The following is a 17,860-nucleotide window of genomic DNA, read 5'->3' on the forward strand; positions in this document are numbered from 1 at the left end:
GATCCAAACCACATTACAGCCATAAAACTAGAAACAAGCTGATTCATGTCATAACAGTCCACGAGTTGGTAATAGTGCATTACAATAACCACACAACATACCAACATAGCGGGTATTTAAGCTTTTAAAGAGGCCGCAGTATCTTCATCTCATCTCATCAGAGTTCTATAGATCCTACAATGAACCCACAGAGCTCTGCAGAAGGTCGCACAAGTCTGCAGGAGATGCAGAGGCAAACATGAAAGGAAAACAGAGAGGGAGGAAGTCTGCTTGAAGAAGACAAACCACAGATACTGCCAAGAAGTGATGAAGGAGTCGTCAAGGTGCATAGGCTAAAACAACATCTCGGAATTTTTTTTTTTTTTTTTAAAGTGTGTGAGTGAGATTTCAGTACAAGATGAATTTTTTGCTGAGGAGGGATAAAGTGGGAACCCCCTGATTTGAAATGTTTTACATTATTGGACTTTGCAGAAGAGAGATCACCCACCAGGCTGCAGTGAGTTCCACCAGAATTACACTCATCTTACCTGTGTAGGGGAAAGCAACAGCAGTACTGTTGGAGGAAGAGTACAATTATAGTAGAAAGAGGAAGCAGAGTGTTTTCACCAGCTCTGATTTAATCATTTCTGTTTAGTTAGTCAGGTGATCATCTGTTTAGTGGAGCATTTCTTTCTTGAACCAACAGCGACTGGATTATGACATTTTCTGAGTTGCTGCATCATGAGGCCTCACCAGTGCCGGACTGCCCTTCATGTATCCATCTTGGCAGTCCTGTTTCTCACCTTGAAAGCTGACAGTAAGTGCATTTTTCTGCAAACTGTGCTTTCTCAGTATTTACACAGACTTAATTTTCTTTCTGCTTTACACACAGAAGTCAGCTCTTTGTGACCACTGACTAAATTCTGCTGTAAAGGTTAAACTTGGGATCTGCAGAAGTCATGAACTCTAACATGATATCGTCACTGTGTTGTCATCCACAATGAAAACAGAATGTCAGTAAAATGAGCTTTAATGGCAGAACCAGTGTTACATCCAAAACTAAATTGTTGTTAGTTTAAAGTAGAAGTTGATCAAGTTTTGCTTGTCAAAGAAAGTTGAACACAAATAAAGGACAATTTGATTCACATCAAGAGATCTGTTCATTTGGAAATGCGTACCTTTCAGATTATAAAACGCAACATTTGGATAATTTCTTCCATAAGACGGTGTGTGCTGTCATACATGAAACCTTGGATGGAAACAGATCTTATATGAATGAAAACAAGGCAGAAATATTTCTGACATCAATCAAATTAAACATTGTTTTTTTGTTCCAAAAATTACTCATTACTTTCTTTAATCGACTGCATCTTTTTATCTGAGCTTAAGTTAGGAAAGTCACACTTACTATAATTAATTTAATTTCCTGTAACTATATATATATATATATATATATATATATATATATATATATATATATATATATATATATATATATATATATATATATATATATGTGTGTGTGTGTGTGTGTGTGTATGTTATGTATGTCTTCTTTACTGAAAAATGCAGAGGTGCTTTGTCCAATACTGAAGAATGACTGTGGGAATGAAGCTTTAAAAGGCCACAGTCAAGTGTGAAAATGTGGAATGTAACAAAACTGATGAATAAAGTGATCCTGAAATTTGGATAAAAAACAAAACAAAACAAAAAAAAAAAACAGTTAAACTAAAAAGCAACTACAATCATTTGCAGTTGTCATTTTGTTGTAGTTTTAAAGTCAGATGCTTTCATACTATTCTGTGCTATTGCAGCTTAGTTTGGAGGCTGTTGCGTTTAATTTAATAGTTTTTATCATCTCCAGGTTTCAGTGGTCGACAGGCTGATCAGTTTTAGTTCAAAATGCAGCTTATGTTGATCTATTAGCTACATATAATATTGGGCATTAAAAGTACCTTTACTCCTCAGTTTTATCACTGATGCTAACTTTAAAACTGTGCACTGTCAACAAGCCTCTGTGTTCATGTTTTCTGAAAATAATTTCACATTTTGATAACAGAATAGTCCCCCATCTTTAAGAAGCATAGAGGTGATGTGTCTCTGATTCTTCATGTCTTTTTGTAATATTATACGAACAGCATTACTCAGAACTGAAAGGGCCATTTAATTACAGAATAGAATCTTTTCATTTTTTTAGGGATATTGGGATGTGTACAGTTGCATTTTGTTTTGGTTATGAATATGAACAAATTGCTGAAAATTTTACATTAAGACATTACTTTTGCAGAGTGTGGATCTGCTGCTCGCTTGTTGACTGTTAACCAATTTATTTGGTGTTTTTTAAAGCATCGCAAGTCAACAACACAACAATTTCACAAACAATCCAACATTTTATTTTGTTTGTTTTATCTTTCATTGGTATTGAATGCAAAATTTTCTTTTGTGCTAAAAGAAAAAACACATCTTAGGTTGTAGCCTCATGTTTTTTCTGTACTATTTCTGAATCCGTTTTGTCTTTAATATAACCAATAATTGACAAAAAAAAAAAAAAAAAGGAAAAATTTACTATATGGCATTTCCTATTATAAAGTATGTATGGTCAACTCAACTCAAACCATGACCAAATATCCCCTACCCATGTTGCAACAATAATTCTTCCCTACCTCTGTGTCATTACAGTTCTAAATATACTGTATACCACTTTACTTTTTCATACACGCTTACATGTTGTTATACATACATAAGTATCTACATGCATACATACTTAACATGTACCCATACACATTTGCACTGAAGAAACATACGGTTGGCCACAGGACACTATAGAAACATGACATTTGGCTGAAGAGCGGTGCTCTTTGGACGGCTCTTTCAGTGTGAAGAACACAGAAGTCCAAGTTCAGTTCAACTTCATAATTTATAAACAATATCCAAAAGCAAGGCGTATCTATGAGTGTATATATTCCTATCAACCCAAATTCTATATATGCACTTGCACAAAATGAATATGAAAAATAAACATAAAGCTTGATGATATTTAACAGCACATTCTTTTATTAAATGAAGCCTAAATTAATCTTTATTCTTAACATCAGTGAACAATAAAAACCAACTAGTTTAACTGAAAAGTCTTGGATAACAAATGTGAAAAGACATGTTTACTTTTCAGGACAACAATGAGCTTCTACTCATCTTTAAGCGTACAGTAAATGTTCAAATATACAACTATACTTCAGATTATATTTAATAAAAGATCCTGGATGGTGAACTTGTGAGATGGTCACAAGGGTTTCCAGGGTGAGAAAATAACACAATATTTAAGAAAAGTTACACATGTGTTCAGTGTTGGTGCACAGACACAAGGTGTAAGGTGTGATGGAGGTCTGTGGCTTTCAGTTTCCCCCAGAGACAGTCTGCTTTGGGTGGGGTTCAGCTGCACTTCCCCCCGCAGCTGGATTTCATGCAAACTGAGTTACCGTTTACAAAAACTGAAACATCGTCACATGTTTCTATATCTCACTTACTTTTCTCATGAGTTGTGCATCTTTTAGTTTTGCATTATTTTGGATGTGAATGTTCATTTGTTTTCCAAACCGCTTGATCCAATTCTGTGTTGTGGGAACGCTGGAACCTATCCCAGTAGTGACTGGGTGAGATGCAGGGTAGACCCTGGACTGGTCTGGATCTGAATGTTACATTTCTGTTTCTGTTAAAGTTTTATTTTTAAGGTTTCAGGGTTTCACTGAACACAGGTTTGGTGCAAGAACCTCCATCATCTATTGATTTTTTTTTAAAAGCATTTCATACCAAATCAATGAATAAAAATAAAATCTTGGATTCAAATGTTGGGCATTATCCTACTCAGCTGTCATTAACAGAAATATATGTTTCGTTGTGTCACTCATGAGTTTGTTAATTTCTCATTTGTTGTGTATATTTTTGTCTTCACTTCTCTTCTGCAGGTGAAGACTCAGATTGTTTTCCTGGAATTGAAGTACGACGCCACACAATGTACAAAGTTTCTCTTGGACAAGAGCTCACATTGAAATGCCCAGTTACTTTCTGCAACAACAAACCACCAAAAGTCTCCTGGTATAAAGTTGAAGGAAGTCTCTCTTTTAACATCAGCAACAAAAGTCACATTAAAACAGAGTGGAAGACGTTAGATCAGTCTAAAGGGGAAGCATATTTGATTTTCAAAACCATACTTGACGATGATGCAGGTGTGTATCAATGTCAGTACTCAGGCAATATGGGTCACGGCATCATGGTCAATGTTTCTGGTGAGTGTCAATTAATCATTTATATAATACTGAAAGAAAAATAGAAATTTAAAATAAAGTTCAGATATTTCTAAGATGTAACGTTCTGTACTTTCTAGGTCACAGTGAAAGTTCCAGTGTTTCACCGACAAATAGCACAACACAAAAAGGTTGATATAAAACCTAACATACTGTTTAATCCTCCATCTCAGACACTTTCATCTATATTAATCCAGTTTTGTGTCCAACCTCTTGCAGGCAGCTCAGACCATGAAGGTGAAAACACAGATGAGTTGATATATGTGTACTGTGCTGGTGGGATAACATCGTTTGTCATCGTAGTGATAATCATATCTATCATAGCTATGAAAGGGTGCAAAGGTGAGTTTTATTAATCCTTTCTATGGAGTTAATTTTTACATAATAACTACTTTGTGTGATAAAAATACAAACTATCATTGCTAATATTAATAAACTACATCTTGCAGGAAAATCAAAGACAGAAGCACAGTCTGAAAATCAAGTAAGACAGAAAACATTTCAAGCTGACATTCTCTCCCTTTCCATTGTTGGTCCTCCAGTAATATTTATTTGAAAAACTCTTACAGTACATGTCAATACCCATGGTTGAGCAACCTGTCAAACTTCACCTCTCACCAAGAGGAAGCCCCTGCGTGCCGCCATCTCGGAGGTCTACCCAGAGGAAATCGCCATCAAGGCAGCCTGACGAGTTGAGATCTTCCAGGGATGATGAGCGGCTTAATGATCAGATACGTCAAGACAGAAACAGACAAAGACAAGTGGAGGAAGGTGGTTCTGTTGTGTATGCTGCTCTCAACCATGACCTGCCACAGAGGCTACCCGCTCGACAACCAAGGCCAGTGGAGGAGCAATCGGAGTACGCAGCTATACGAGTGAAATAAAGAATTCAATCCTGATCACACTAGAGGATCACAGATGAACATTTTAGTCTGGTGGATTTCCTCCAGATGAACTTTTGGCACAGAGAAACAATTTTTTCCCCACTTTTTTTTTTTTACAGTTTTGTAAACACTGCTCTTTGATTACAACATAATGTAGACAAGTTAGTGTACTCAAAGCATGATTTAAGATATGAGGCACAAACTAGCCCTGATTTAATCTGTGTGTTTACTGTTCTCTTTCAGTTTTGGATGTAAAATCTTTGACTTCCAGTTTTAGCTTGGTTTCCAGCACTTTGTGGTAAATATTACAAGCAGTGTGCCACAATGGCTTATGAAGTCCAGCCACAGGTAAACATGTAAGTTCCCTTTCATGTTTAAGGTGTAAAAAGTGTGGTATAAAAATAAAAATGTTCATTATTTTGGCAAAATTAACCACAAAATTAACTTTCTAAATTTACTACTTTCCAAACTTAAACTAACACAAGATCTGAGCTGTTAATCAAAGTAGAGTAATATCGAGTCATATTGCAGTATGAAAACTATTTCTTTCCCTTTTATTTGTTTGTATGGGAACGCTCACCATGCCAACCAAAAGTATCATTTTTATAATGTGATTGATATTTTCCAATCAAATTCATGTGATATCGTTCTCATGCATGATGAAATGGGGAAACCGAATCACATTAAATCAAGTAGAAAACGACAAACAAAAAGTTATTTTCTACTACGAAATTGGCTATAATATAATTAGTTCGCTTTTCTAATATAAAATATCTCCCTTCTGTAGCTGCTCAAGCTATCACTCAATGATGTGCTCCTGTTGGCGCTAGCATGCTACGAGAACAAACTAAGTCACAAAAACAGAACAAAAAAACCACCAACTATAGTAGACAATATTTAATTTTTGTCTTGTAAATCTGTATTTAATTGACAAATGTCATTTGATTAACTTAGAAGTGTTGGTACTTTTAATTTAACTACAAGGGTTTGGAAATGATGAGGTTGCTAGCTTAGTTAGCTTGTGATTCAGTCACTCACAGGAGGCCTTTTAGATGTTAAATTATAAAGCCGACAATATTCTGTTTTTTAATCTTTCACAAATTCCATGACAGAACAAATTCCAACGATTATTGAACCTTGACTCAATTTTGTGCCTCATTTGTACCCTCCAATACACACTAGATACACAATTTTACTAGCACAAGCAAAAACATGGGTGCTGTGGTTTGCCTTTGGTCAACCGGATAAATCTTTAACTATAACACCAAATGTGTATTATTGCTAAAAAGTATTCAACAAGAAATGTTTCTTTTTAATTTTTGTTTGAGCTATGTCTGCTAAAAACAAGTCCAGCTAGTCTAGAAAAATATAGGGCCTTCAAGTCAAATAAATAAAATTGTATATTTGTGACAAATTTAGATCATGTTATATTTTCTGCTTAACTTGATCAAACCAAAATTGTTCTGTATTTATATTTGTTTTTATTTCATTTTCAGTAAGCCTTTTAATCCTCTAAAACAAGGCTGGGCAAAGAGCGAAAATCATCCTATAAGGGTTTTTACTCTGTACTAAAGAGAGGTCATCACTTAACGAACAAAATTTTGATTGTTTTCTTTTTTTTGTTCTGAATGTTTTGTGTCCTTCTAATAAGTGCGCTAAAATTGTGATGTGGTGCAACTGCACATCTGTGACTTGAACTTTTTCTTGACAAACATTACATCTGATTTCAATGATGGTGGATTGTATGGTGACTTGTAACATATCCGCTGTTGACTAATTTTATGCCTCTATGAATGACTAATGCTTTTTTGTGATTGGTGATTGTGGTTCTTTGATAGGAAAAGAATGTAATATGTGTGCAATCAAAACTTAATGTATATTCATAACTGTTTAATCATATTAAACTGTCTCTTGTGATGTTTTTTTGTTCTGAAATAGAAGTGTCACAAAATCTCAAATCCACCAAACACTGTAACGAAAAAAAAAAAAGAAGGAAGTAGCTAACCACACATAAAGTGACATACTGAGACACACTGGTTTAACAGAAGTGGATGGCTTATGTGCCGAACATGAAACCGTACAGCTCACAAGTCTTCATTCTTGTGCTAATCTCAGCGGTACTCATCTGTACTCTGGATGCTGATAGTAAGTTATCACTTATATTATCCTTATTTAACCCTCATTCTGACTGGGTCAGAATGGGTCTGTCTGGGTCGTTGTGTCTTTGGTCATGAATTATAAAAGCATTAATTACACAGTGCTTTTAGTATTGTTAAATGTTAAAGGGGTTGAAAAGATTTCAAACATAGTTATAATATCACACAAGCAACAGTTTATTCTTTTAACATTTTCAATAGTGAATCTTAAAACCATCACAAGTCTGTTTCCAGTTATGACCATCTAACTATTGTTACGATTAGCTTACATCTCAATCCTCTGTAAAGAAAAGCATCATATTCCTATTATTTTACAAAGAAATCAGAACAAATTTCTCTTGATTTTTAATTATGTAAAAATTAACCCATAAGTACCCAACATGACTTATATGATATATGCAGTTTCTGAGAAATTGGCATCACTTTATGGTACAAACTTTGCTCAAAATCCTGTTGGATATAATATGTTTTTTTGTTTTCTGGCCCTTAATGGACACCAGAAAGCAGAAGGTTTCACTGTAAACATTTTTACTATCACAAAGTAATAAATGGTAAATATCCTCCCCAATAATAGGCACATTATTATTTTCATTTTTTAAGGAATAAATAAGACCTCATATTAAAGGACTTAGACTTATCTGTTAATTTTTTTCATGGGTTGGGTCTTTATGGGTTAAAGGCTTGATAGTTTGACAGATGTGTAAAAGACTTGACAACACAGCATTAAGATATAAAACTTGGAGCTGAACGTGGAGACAAAAGTCCAAAACCAGAATTTGGACAAAGAGTATTTGACACCACATAGTAAATTTTAATTCATGCTTTGCATTTCTGTTTTATATATTTGTTATATGATTCATATTGTGTACATCATGAGGTAAATCTCATGCATGCGAAAAGGGCCGCCATGAAGAGAACACCTGCTTTGCTTGTTTTGTTTTCTGACTTTATGAAGGAAAAAGTAGGCTCCTTAGTGTCTGCACTGACTAGGTCTTCAAATTAAGTTGTTGTTTTTCCCAAGATTAACCTCTTGGATATGATTTGTCTCTTATTCTTTACTAAAACATCCACAATCTAACACTGTTAATTTGCAATCATTTGTATTAAGTAGCAATGAAGTCAAAGTCACACTGTGCTTAAACCACAGATGGTTTGCTGACCCAAATGTGGAGGAGCCCACCTGCAGCATGAAAACCCTGTGCATTTACCTGTAACATATTTAGGTCAGTTTGCCAGTATATGATTACTATGCTGTAGAAAAAAAGGGTGTCCGGTAATCTCAAATCCTTTACATCATGCCATTTTCCTGAAGAAATCTTAGATTAAAACTTGGTGAAAGTGTCTCATTTGAACTTTTGTCCTCATTTCTCTTCTGCAGGTGAAGACTCTGAATGTTTTCCTGGAATTGAAGTACAACGCCACACAATGTACAAAGTCTCTCTTGGACAAGAGCTCACATTGAAATGCCCAGTTACTTTCTGCAACAACAAGCCACCAAAAGTCTCCTGGTATAAAGTTGAAGAAAGTCTCTCTTTTAACATCAGCAACAAAAGTCACATTAAAACAGAGTGGAAGACGTTAGATCAGTCTAAAGGGGAAGCATATTTGATTTTCAAAACCATACTTGACGATGATGCAGGTGTGTATCAATGTCAGTACTCAGGCAATATGGGTTTCGGCATCATGGTCAATGTTTCTGGTGAGTGTCAATTAATCATTTATATAATACTGAAAGAAAAATAGAAATTTACAATAAAGTCCAGATATTTCTAAGATGTAACGTTCTGTACTTTCTAGGTCACAGTGAAAGTTCCAGTGTTTCACCGACAAATAGCACAACACAAAAAGGTATTAAGCGTTAAATGTTTTTTTTACTCAACTTATATAAGCAATATACTGCAACATTTCTTCTGTCCCTATTTTTGGCTAAATATTAAATAAAGTGTGACCTAAATGTGTGAAAAACATTGCTTAGTTCACTTGTCGTGCTCTCAGACGACTTTGGTCTCTTTCTGTTCATTCTTTGTTCCTTTAAAAGCAGTAAAATGATGTATGGTCAAGCTAAAACAACTGACCATTTTCCAGCTCAAATATTTCTTTGATTTTTCATTAAAACACATTTTTTTCTTTTCTTTTTGATCTTGCAGAGGGACAATCAGCTCAGTACACTTTCTGGCATTATATATATCGAATTTTTGGAATTGTGGCATTTGTCTTAATAGTAAGTGCTATCTGCGGTATATCAAAGTTCCTGCGTAAAGGTGAGGCTTCTTGATTTTTGCATGCACATATAAAACTTTAACCATGCGAAACAGGGGGAAAGTTCAAGCTAAAAAAAAAAATAGAATTAACAGCAACAGACCACTAACACTAGTCAGTAGGAAATATAATTTTATATCTTTTGGGAACCGTAACCGATCTAAGTTTGTGTCCACTTTGCAGGAGAAGCCAAGAACTCATCCAATCCAAGTCGCCAGGCTTTCCATCACATCTATGACAATGATCTGTAGTCAAACTACTCAATCAGCAAGATCCAAAGATGTTCATCTCAATCCCATCAGAACAATTTAAAGCTATTTACATTTTTAGTTAGTCCAAAACATGTCTCTCATAAATGAGACTGAATGGGACAAAACATTTAAATGAAGACTTTTAAAAAAAGAGCTGAATGTTATGTTATAATACAGAATAGCATGTTTTTAAATTTTTTTTAAATTTCATACTCAGCACAGGTCAATAAGCTTTGCTGTTACTGACAGAATTGACTAAGTAAAATCTATTATAATGAAGATTTTTGTATAATTGTGTTTCTGTTAGTTTCATCATCTGATTTTGCATTCTTGTAAATCAACACAAATTTATTTCACATGATTAATGCTGCTGTTTAATGTATGTGTTTCTATGTGACTAAGAATATAGACAGAATTTGACAAAATGTTTTTGTTTCCTGTCTAGGCTACAATTGTTGCAGACATGTCTTACTAGGTTGTCTGTCTTTTAAAGACATTTCTCTTCTTTTGGACAGTATCTGATGGGTGTGTGAACGCTACAGTGACAGGAAGCCACAATTTAACCTCACCTTTTGTCTAAAAACTAGAATAAACTTTATGCACATAGTTAAAGCAGTGCTCAGAGCTAGCTGTACTTGCTCATTTTTAGGCTATAGGCAGTTTAGCCAAGATAATGTGGCTAAAAATAACATCTTCCTTTAAAAATATATCTTTAGGGTTAAAAAGTAATCAAAGAAAGAATACTTGTTTTTATGAACAACATAAAACATCAAGAATTATTGCTATTTAGGGTTAGGGCTTTAAAATCTTCTCTGTGTTTTAGCTTTTGGTTTCAAGCTAATTAAATTCAGAAATAAACATGTTTAGAGTGAATACTTTGAATCATTCAAGTTAATGATTAAATGTGGGGTGTATTAATCCGCAAAATTGTAAGTAGACGGTGACTGTCAGTGGCCAAATTCTTACAAAATGACGTTTCCATCTGAGAGTGCATTCAGTGGATTCAGGTGCAGCGATGGCTGCACTACACGTAACTACTTTAAAAACAAAGCTAAATATGTCCTCTTAAACAAGGCTGATACTGCAGTTTTAGAGCACAGAGGATTCTCCCTTTACATTTAGAGTTGTTTGTCCATTCAGAGACACCATAGTAAAAAGGGTGGCACAAAAATAACTTCCATATATGTGGATCAAAGGCAAGAAGATACAAATGGCTCATAGTAAGGAATTAAATCCACAAAAGGTATTTTAGTTAAATGATTAAATACCAATACAGAAAGTTTTTAATGATCTATAACATTTTTCTGTCATTGATTTTGTTACATACTGCACCTTTAAGGTGCAATACAAGAAGTACAAAAATTCATTAGTCATGCTGTGCTTGATTTGTAGTATTTACCAGTTGAAAACACAATGTGAACGCCCTGACTGGGAAAGAGGGTGCAGACCTCTCTTTATATACAGTCTGTGGTGCAGACCCACCTAATCCCAAGCTTACTAGTAAAGATGGCTGCCAACAAAACAAGGTTGAATGAAACCAAGAGTAAGCATACATTTATGTCTAAATGTACTTTTAATTGTACACAGAGATTAAGTTTATAAACTATGTGAATGTCCAAACACTTAAAAAAAGTGATGGATGTAGTCTCTCTGCTAACATTAGGAACTGTTGCTAACACGTCCGTGTCTTCCGACCGAGATGTCATTCTCAGTTGTGACTTCAGACCTCTGAGTTAATTCGAACACACCATTACTATTTCAGCAAAACATACCAGCAAAACTGGTCTGCTACCCAATAAAAACTTAAGAGCATGATGGCATTATAAATGCATCTCCCGTTCATAAAGCTGAGGCACAAGACTTGCATGCAAGATTAATTTTTAATAATAAATTTACTTTTAATATAAATATTTTCAAAAGTAATAGCAGATGGGGCTTCTTACAGCAAACATGCAGGATTTAACTTTGTCTTAGTCTACCTCCAGGTAGAAAAGGACATTACAAAAATGATGAGAAATAATCAGAGGCTTTTTTTCGACAGTATCAGTTTTGGGACTCTAATTTGTACCCTTTTGTTTCTCTTCCCTTTTTTACCTTATGTTTTTCGTTTTCCCCTGTGTGTGTGGCGAGGAATGGTCTCTTCGCTCTGGCTGTATTTTTTGTTGTATCAATAATAAATTACTATATATTTCTTGTCTCGTGAATGTTTAAATTATTTTTTCTTCAACAGGTGAAGACTGCATGCGCACCTAATATTAAACTACAATGCAAAACAGTGTACTATCCACATATTTGTGTTTCCCATTTCACTAAAGCAGGAACCCTAAAAGTTATACCTCTATGTAAAGGTGTCTAATCAGGCTTTCCAAAGATGTACAATACAGTACCAGTTTGCTGTCATTAAAGGGAAAAAAGAAATCAACCAATGTTAGAACCCTGTGGCTGGACATTTGTGTTTTGTAACAACTAAGCAATATGCTGACTCCTCAGCACACAACCCACTGTGCCATCACCTGTCTGCTATTCGCTGGATCTGTGATACCTTGCCTTTGATTGGGCCAGTCCTCTGCTGTCCAGCTGGAGCTACATAACCGCGTTGCTGACGAACATTCAGGGCAGCAGTGGTTGTTTAGAGCAGCTTGCCATCTGAAGCTTGGTGTTTTGGTGACTTGCTGGCTTATGGTTGTAGCTGCCTTTAAATCCTCATAGTGGGCCTTATGGAACAGCTTGTGGTGTTTTTAGTGTGTAGAACTGCTTCTGACATTAAGGGTTGTTTTGTCCCTGGTTTTGTTTTTGATTGAGTAATAAACCTTTTCTTTATACCATTTACTTTTCTGTCTTTAATCTTGCTGCCCTTTTCCCCTAGCTGAGTCAGGGTTAAAATATTAATGGGGGCTCGTCCGGGATATTAAAACCTTATCCTGTTACTTATGAGGTATTGGTTGGTATTGTGGGTACTGACTATGGCACAGTTTGACCTTGAGCTAAAAAGTCTTTCTCTTGAAAGACTTTCTCTTTCTGCTGGTTGTTACCAAACACAAACAAGATACCCAGACCTGGGCATCGTAACAACCAAATATTGATTTTCTTATTCTATGTGCCAAGTTTATATGAAAAACTGATTGATTGTGATTCTTAATATGAATCACTGTAAATAATTAAAACTTACTATATACCCATAACTCTTATTAACCACTTCATCAGAAAACCTATTTTTTTCAGCCTCCTGCCTTAAATGACATACCCAAAATGAATTAGGTACATCTTCACAGGTGCATGGAATGTATGCAACAACAGAACTGAGTTTCAGAATCAAGATGTGATAATGGGTCAGAATAAATTTGCCTGGAACACATGAAAAAATACAAATGGTTATGTTGTAAAGGAAAACAACTTCATTTTCAGTGAAAACCAGAGGATGGCAGCATGTTTCATCTAGAAATTAGTAAAGTGATGACTTGATGGGTTATTGTGCAAAACTAAAGTTAATGTTAACAGCTTATGGATGAAATCAAATAAAACTTTATTTGTATAGCACTTTTCATCCAAAAGCATATCAAAATGCCTAACAACAAAAAACAGTTTCACACTTAAAAACACACACGCACGTTACTCGCACACAACCCAACCCTTCCCCTGACCATTTATGCCAAAATAAAAAAACTACTAACTTCAGGATTCTGTCTCTGCATCTGGCTTTTGTTTTAATGGAGAAGTTAAGTAGACAAATATCTCAGCAACCCCCCTGCTGACACAATCTTGTAACTTCAGGTCAACTGAGGTCAAAAGAGTGTTGAAAATGTTGGTTGTTGTTTAGCGATGATTATGATGAGAGAATTGGTCCTTACAGGGGAAACTGTAACAGAAGTAAAAATCCACCGAAGACCTCTGTCATAAAAAAAAAAAAAAAAAACAGGAACTAGTTAACCACACATAGACATAATGTTTGTGCGTACAGGTTTATCAGAAGTGGATGGTAACCTCTGTGTTGAGTATGAAACCTGATCTCAGCCGTATCTATCTTGTACTCTGGATGCTGATAAGTAATAACCTACCATGATATACTTGTCCTTTATTCACTCATATTCTGACTGCATCTTTGTGTCATCATTTGTTTTCATCAATAATAGAAGGATTAATGGGGCAAACAATGCTTGATTCTTTTAAATCTTATATAGACCCTGAAACGTTTCAAACACAATAATAATAATACCTCACACATAACTATTTAACAGATTTTGCATGAAGACACCCATAAACTTGAGAACAAAGCCATAAAACTTCGAAAGGTGGAGCTGAATGTGAAAACAGAATTTCAAAACCACAAGTTGGACAATGGGTCTAAAATTTTATTTTTGCCTCTCTGTTTAATATATTTAGTTTACATTGTGTACATTAATGAGTACATTGCATGCAATAAGAAAAGGAGCCTGTGATGGACTGGCAACCCATCCAGGGTGTATACTGTCTCTTGTCTGGCGATTTCTGGGATAGACTCCAGCTTCCCTGTGACTTTGAATCGGAAAAAGTGGTATAGAAAATGAATGAATGAATGAAGAGAAAGGAGCAAAATTGAATGTTACATCTGCTTAGATTGTATTGTGATTAGACTTTATGAAGATAAAATGTGACTACTTACTGCAATAATAGTGGTAGATGGACTGCATCTTAAATGATGAAAAAATCATGTTCAAGAAATTAAAAAGAATAAAAACATGGAACAGAATATTTTAGGATTTATCTTCTTGGACATGATTTCTCCAAAATTTCATGAGCCACACTCCCCCTAAATAAACCTTAGTGGGCTTAATTTGTAAGAATGTGGAGCAGGGAGCACTAAAACCAAATCACACATTAGACCGCAGATGATTTGCTGCATGGCCTAAATTTGTCGTGCAGCATGAAAAACCCATACAGTTTACATGCATGTCTCTGAGGTCAGTGTGATTTGCCTAAAACAGGGATCCTCAATCCAGGTTCTCGAGGCTTAGTGTCCTGCAGGCTTTCCAAGTGTGCCTGCTGGGATACACCTGAATCAAATCAGTGTGTATTTAGCAGACATGTGCAGAGCTTGTATGAGTCAGAGTCAGGTACGTTCCAGCAAGGACATTTGGAAAACTTGCAGTACACCGGTCCTCGAGGACCTGGTATGAGGATCCCTGGCCTAGAAGTTATAATAATTCTGCAAAAAAAACCCAAAAAACAATAATGTCCCTAACTTCACCACATCTAAAAGAATGATCTGTAGTTCTAATGTTTCTGTACTGAAGTGAGATGACCTGATCAGCAGAATCCAAAGATGCCAACCTCACAGATTTTCAACTTATTCTGAAAGGGACTGGAAGAAGAATCTTTCAATTGCTGGGGAGAATTAAGCCTCATACCAGCCCAGCATGCACATGTCTGGAATGTGGAAGGAAGCCGGGAAAGAACCCACATGCACATGGGGAGAACATGCAAACACCACACAAATTTTATATGTAAACATAATGTTTAATGTAAAAAATGTATGTATGTGACTCACTCATTGGTAGTTTTGTTTTCTGTTCACCTTATACTTACAGCACACATATTCTGTGTAAATATCTTTAAAAACAACCATCCATCATGCTTTAATGGCTTAAAGCCGTCTTCATCCTCTGACAATTCTAACACTTCTATTTAGAAACATTTCTCCTTTTTTGTAGTTTCTGATGTGCATTTGGGAGCTTCAGTGAAAGGAAATAGAACTAACTCTCATGTCACAAAAAAATATATATAAAAAAAGCAGCCAAATGAGTTTCAGAGTGGAAAATTCAAATCATAAACCCACCTTTCTCTTGTAAGGTTGAAGCCCACAATTCCCCGGCTTCTGTGATCTTTGATGCATTTCAGATTATAACTTGTGTTATAATGACACAAACGCAAACATTAAATCCAGGAAATAAAGTGTAACAGATTATTAGCTCACCAGAAAAAGATGATGTAGGCTAATTTAGCAAGGCTATGCTAAATATTAAATAATGCTAAAATAATATATACATACTTGGTAAACTAATAAACAAATTTTAGAATCTATATATTAGCTGAAACTGCAATAAGCCGTACTCAAGTAACGCAGCTAGCTAGCTAGCTCTACTTATCTGGCTAATTTTAGGCTCAATAGCTTGGTCAAAGCTTAAAATGCTCTGATTCTGCAGTTTATTGTGTGATAAAATGAAACAAATGAAATATGTTTTGCCCTGTGATGGACTGACGACCCGTCCAGGGTGTACCCCTCTTGCCAGAAAGCTGCCGGAAAAGGCTCCAGCTCCCCTGCGACCCTTGATAGGATTAGGCGGTCAGATAATGTATGAATGAAAAACATCAGCGAGCTTCCTTTTACAAGTTTAGAATTAAAAAAGAAAATAGACTTGAGAACAGGATCTAGGCTGTTGAAGCACACAAAGGGGACACACAGGGGGAAACGTCTCCTTTAAGCTGATAACAAAGTCTTTCTCCCACCAACAATCAAGGATGTGACACCTTTCACTTCAGACTGAAACTCCAGCAGTATATACAAAAGAACAGAAAAAAACCCTGAACCAAAAAAGTCCACAACCCCAAGTGAAACTTTAAAGGGCAGAAAGTAATATCTGAGACAGGAACCACTTAAGAACAATCACCCAACCAATTTTTTCCTTTAGATTCTTGTACAAGAAATTATAATAAAGCGTGACTAGTTGGTGCCATATTAAAGCTTTATGACCATGCAGAAGCCACAGTACAAACTGAGCCTAATCTAAATAAAGAAAACAAACTACCACATCCTTTTACGTGGCCTTACATTTAATTTGATATCATCTGAACTGCATATTGGTTTAGGCTTCAACCACAGCGACTGCCTGATAAGACCATCATCCTCACATCATTAAGCATCATCAGACGTTGGTTGTAGTTGTCAACAACCAACAAACTACAACAGATTGCTTTTTAAACAGAAAAACAATCACTAAAAGGAATTTTTAGAATGAGCAGAAGCGGCGACAGAAAGGGTCGTGTGAATGCTTTCAGGGGAGCATGAAGCATGTGGAGCAGCGTGGTCTGTGGGATGTTTTATTTCTGTGGTTTTGAAAGTGCTAAAAGAGTTATGCACAGTGACGCACTGTTTGCATAGTTTGACACAGTCTGTCACACACTTTTCACAAAACATCCCACATGCTCACCAGTAAATATGTAAATCAGCAGGCACACAGACAGACAGGTCATTAGTTCCTTGTGACAAACACAATGGAAATGTGTATTATTCAGTGTTTCAAACAAAATAATCATCGTAATGTTATTTGTGGAACAGCAAGAGTGGATAAATGATTTTATTTATCATTTTTTCAAAACCATATGGGGGACCTCAGGCAAGTGTAACAACAAGACTGCCATCTAGTGGTGAAAATGTAAAACTTGCCAGATGACAAATTTAAAACATATAAATATACCAGATGTTATAAAAGGGGAGTAAAAGTGAAATAATTTCCGAGCAGAGTGACTCCAAAAACATCACTAATGTTTTTATAACGAGAACAGCAATAAAAGCATGTTTCCTCCTGATAAACCTTTTTGTTTTTGTAAACGGCCAACTTATTTGCTTTTATTACATCAAAACTGCTGATAACCATGAAGAAAAGTCTGACTAATCTCACCCACAAACAGGCAAGTCCACCTTTTCCTTTGCATGAGGAACTTTGTTCAGGACTTCTGGGATTCATCCCGTTTTGTTCCAGAGAAAATGGCAGGAAGAATTACCAAAAACCAGTGACTTGTTTTGTCCAAGTTTATGAGTTCTCAAGTCCCTGAACAGCATTAAACTTAAAGCATGCTGCTTGAGTTTATGTTTTTCATCTAAAGAGGCATTTAAACATTTAAAGATTATTCAGAAAAACCACGTATGTTTGTTAAAGTTTAACCCACAAAGTGCTTGTAGTTTTTCCATTGTGGAACTGATACACAGGTATCGTACTTGACATGAAACTTGATTAATCTCATTTGAATCACACTTGAAAGAACAATTACAGGAA

General features: G+C 35.5%; 1 protein-coding gene across 1 annotated transcript; it reads left to right on the top strand.

Annotated features, from left to right (window-relative positions):
* Positions 1-702: 702 nt before the first annotated feature.
* Positions 703-5,164, top strand: btla (B and T lymphocyte associated; the record flags this gene model as incomplete). Its single annotated transcript, XM_079264094.1, has 4 exons — positions 703-796; positions 4,500-4,622; positions 4,730-4,764; positions 4,850-5,164. Coding segments are annotated over 4 exons (567 nt in total), but the record flags the coding sequence as incomplete, so codon positions are not given.
* Between the last annotated feature and the right edge of the window lie 12,696 nt (positions 5,165-17,860).

This window comes from Telmatherina bonti (genome assembly GCF_933228915.1).
Source record: "Telmatherina bonti genome assembly, chromosome: 24".
Taxonomy (NCBI): domain Eukaryota; kingdom Metazoa; phylum Chordata; class Actinopteri; order Atheriniformes; family Telmatherinidae; genus Telmatherina; species Telmatherina bonti.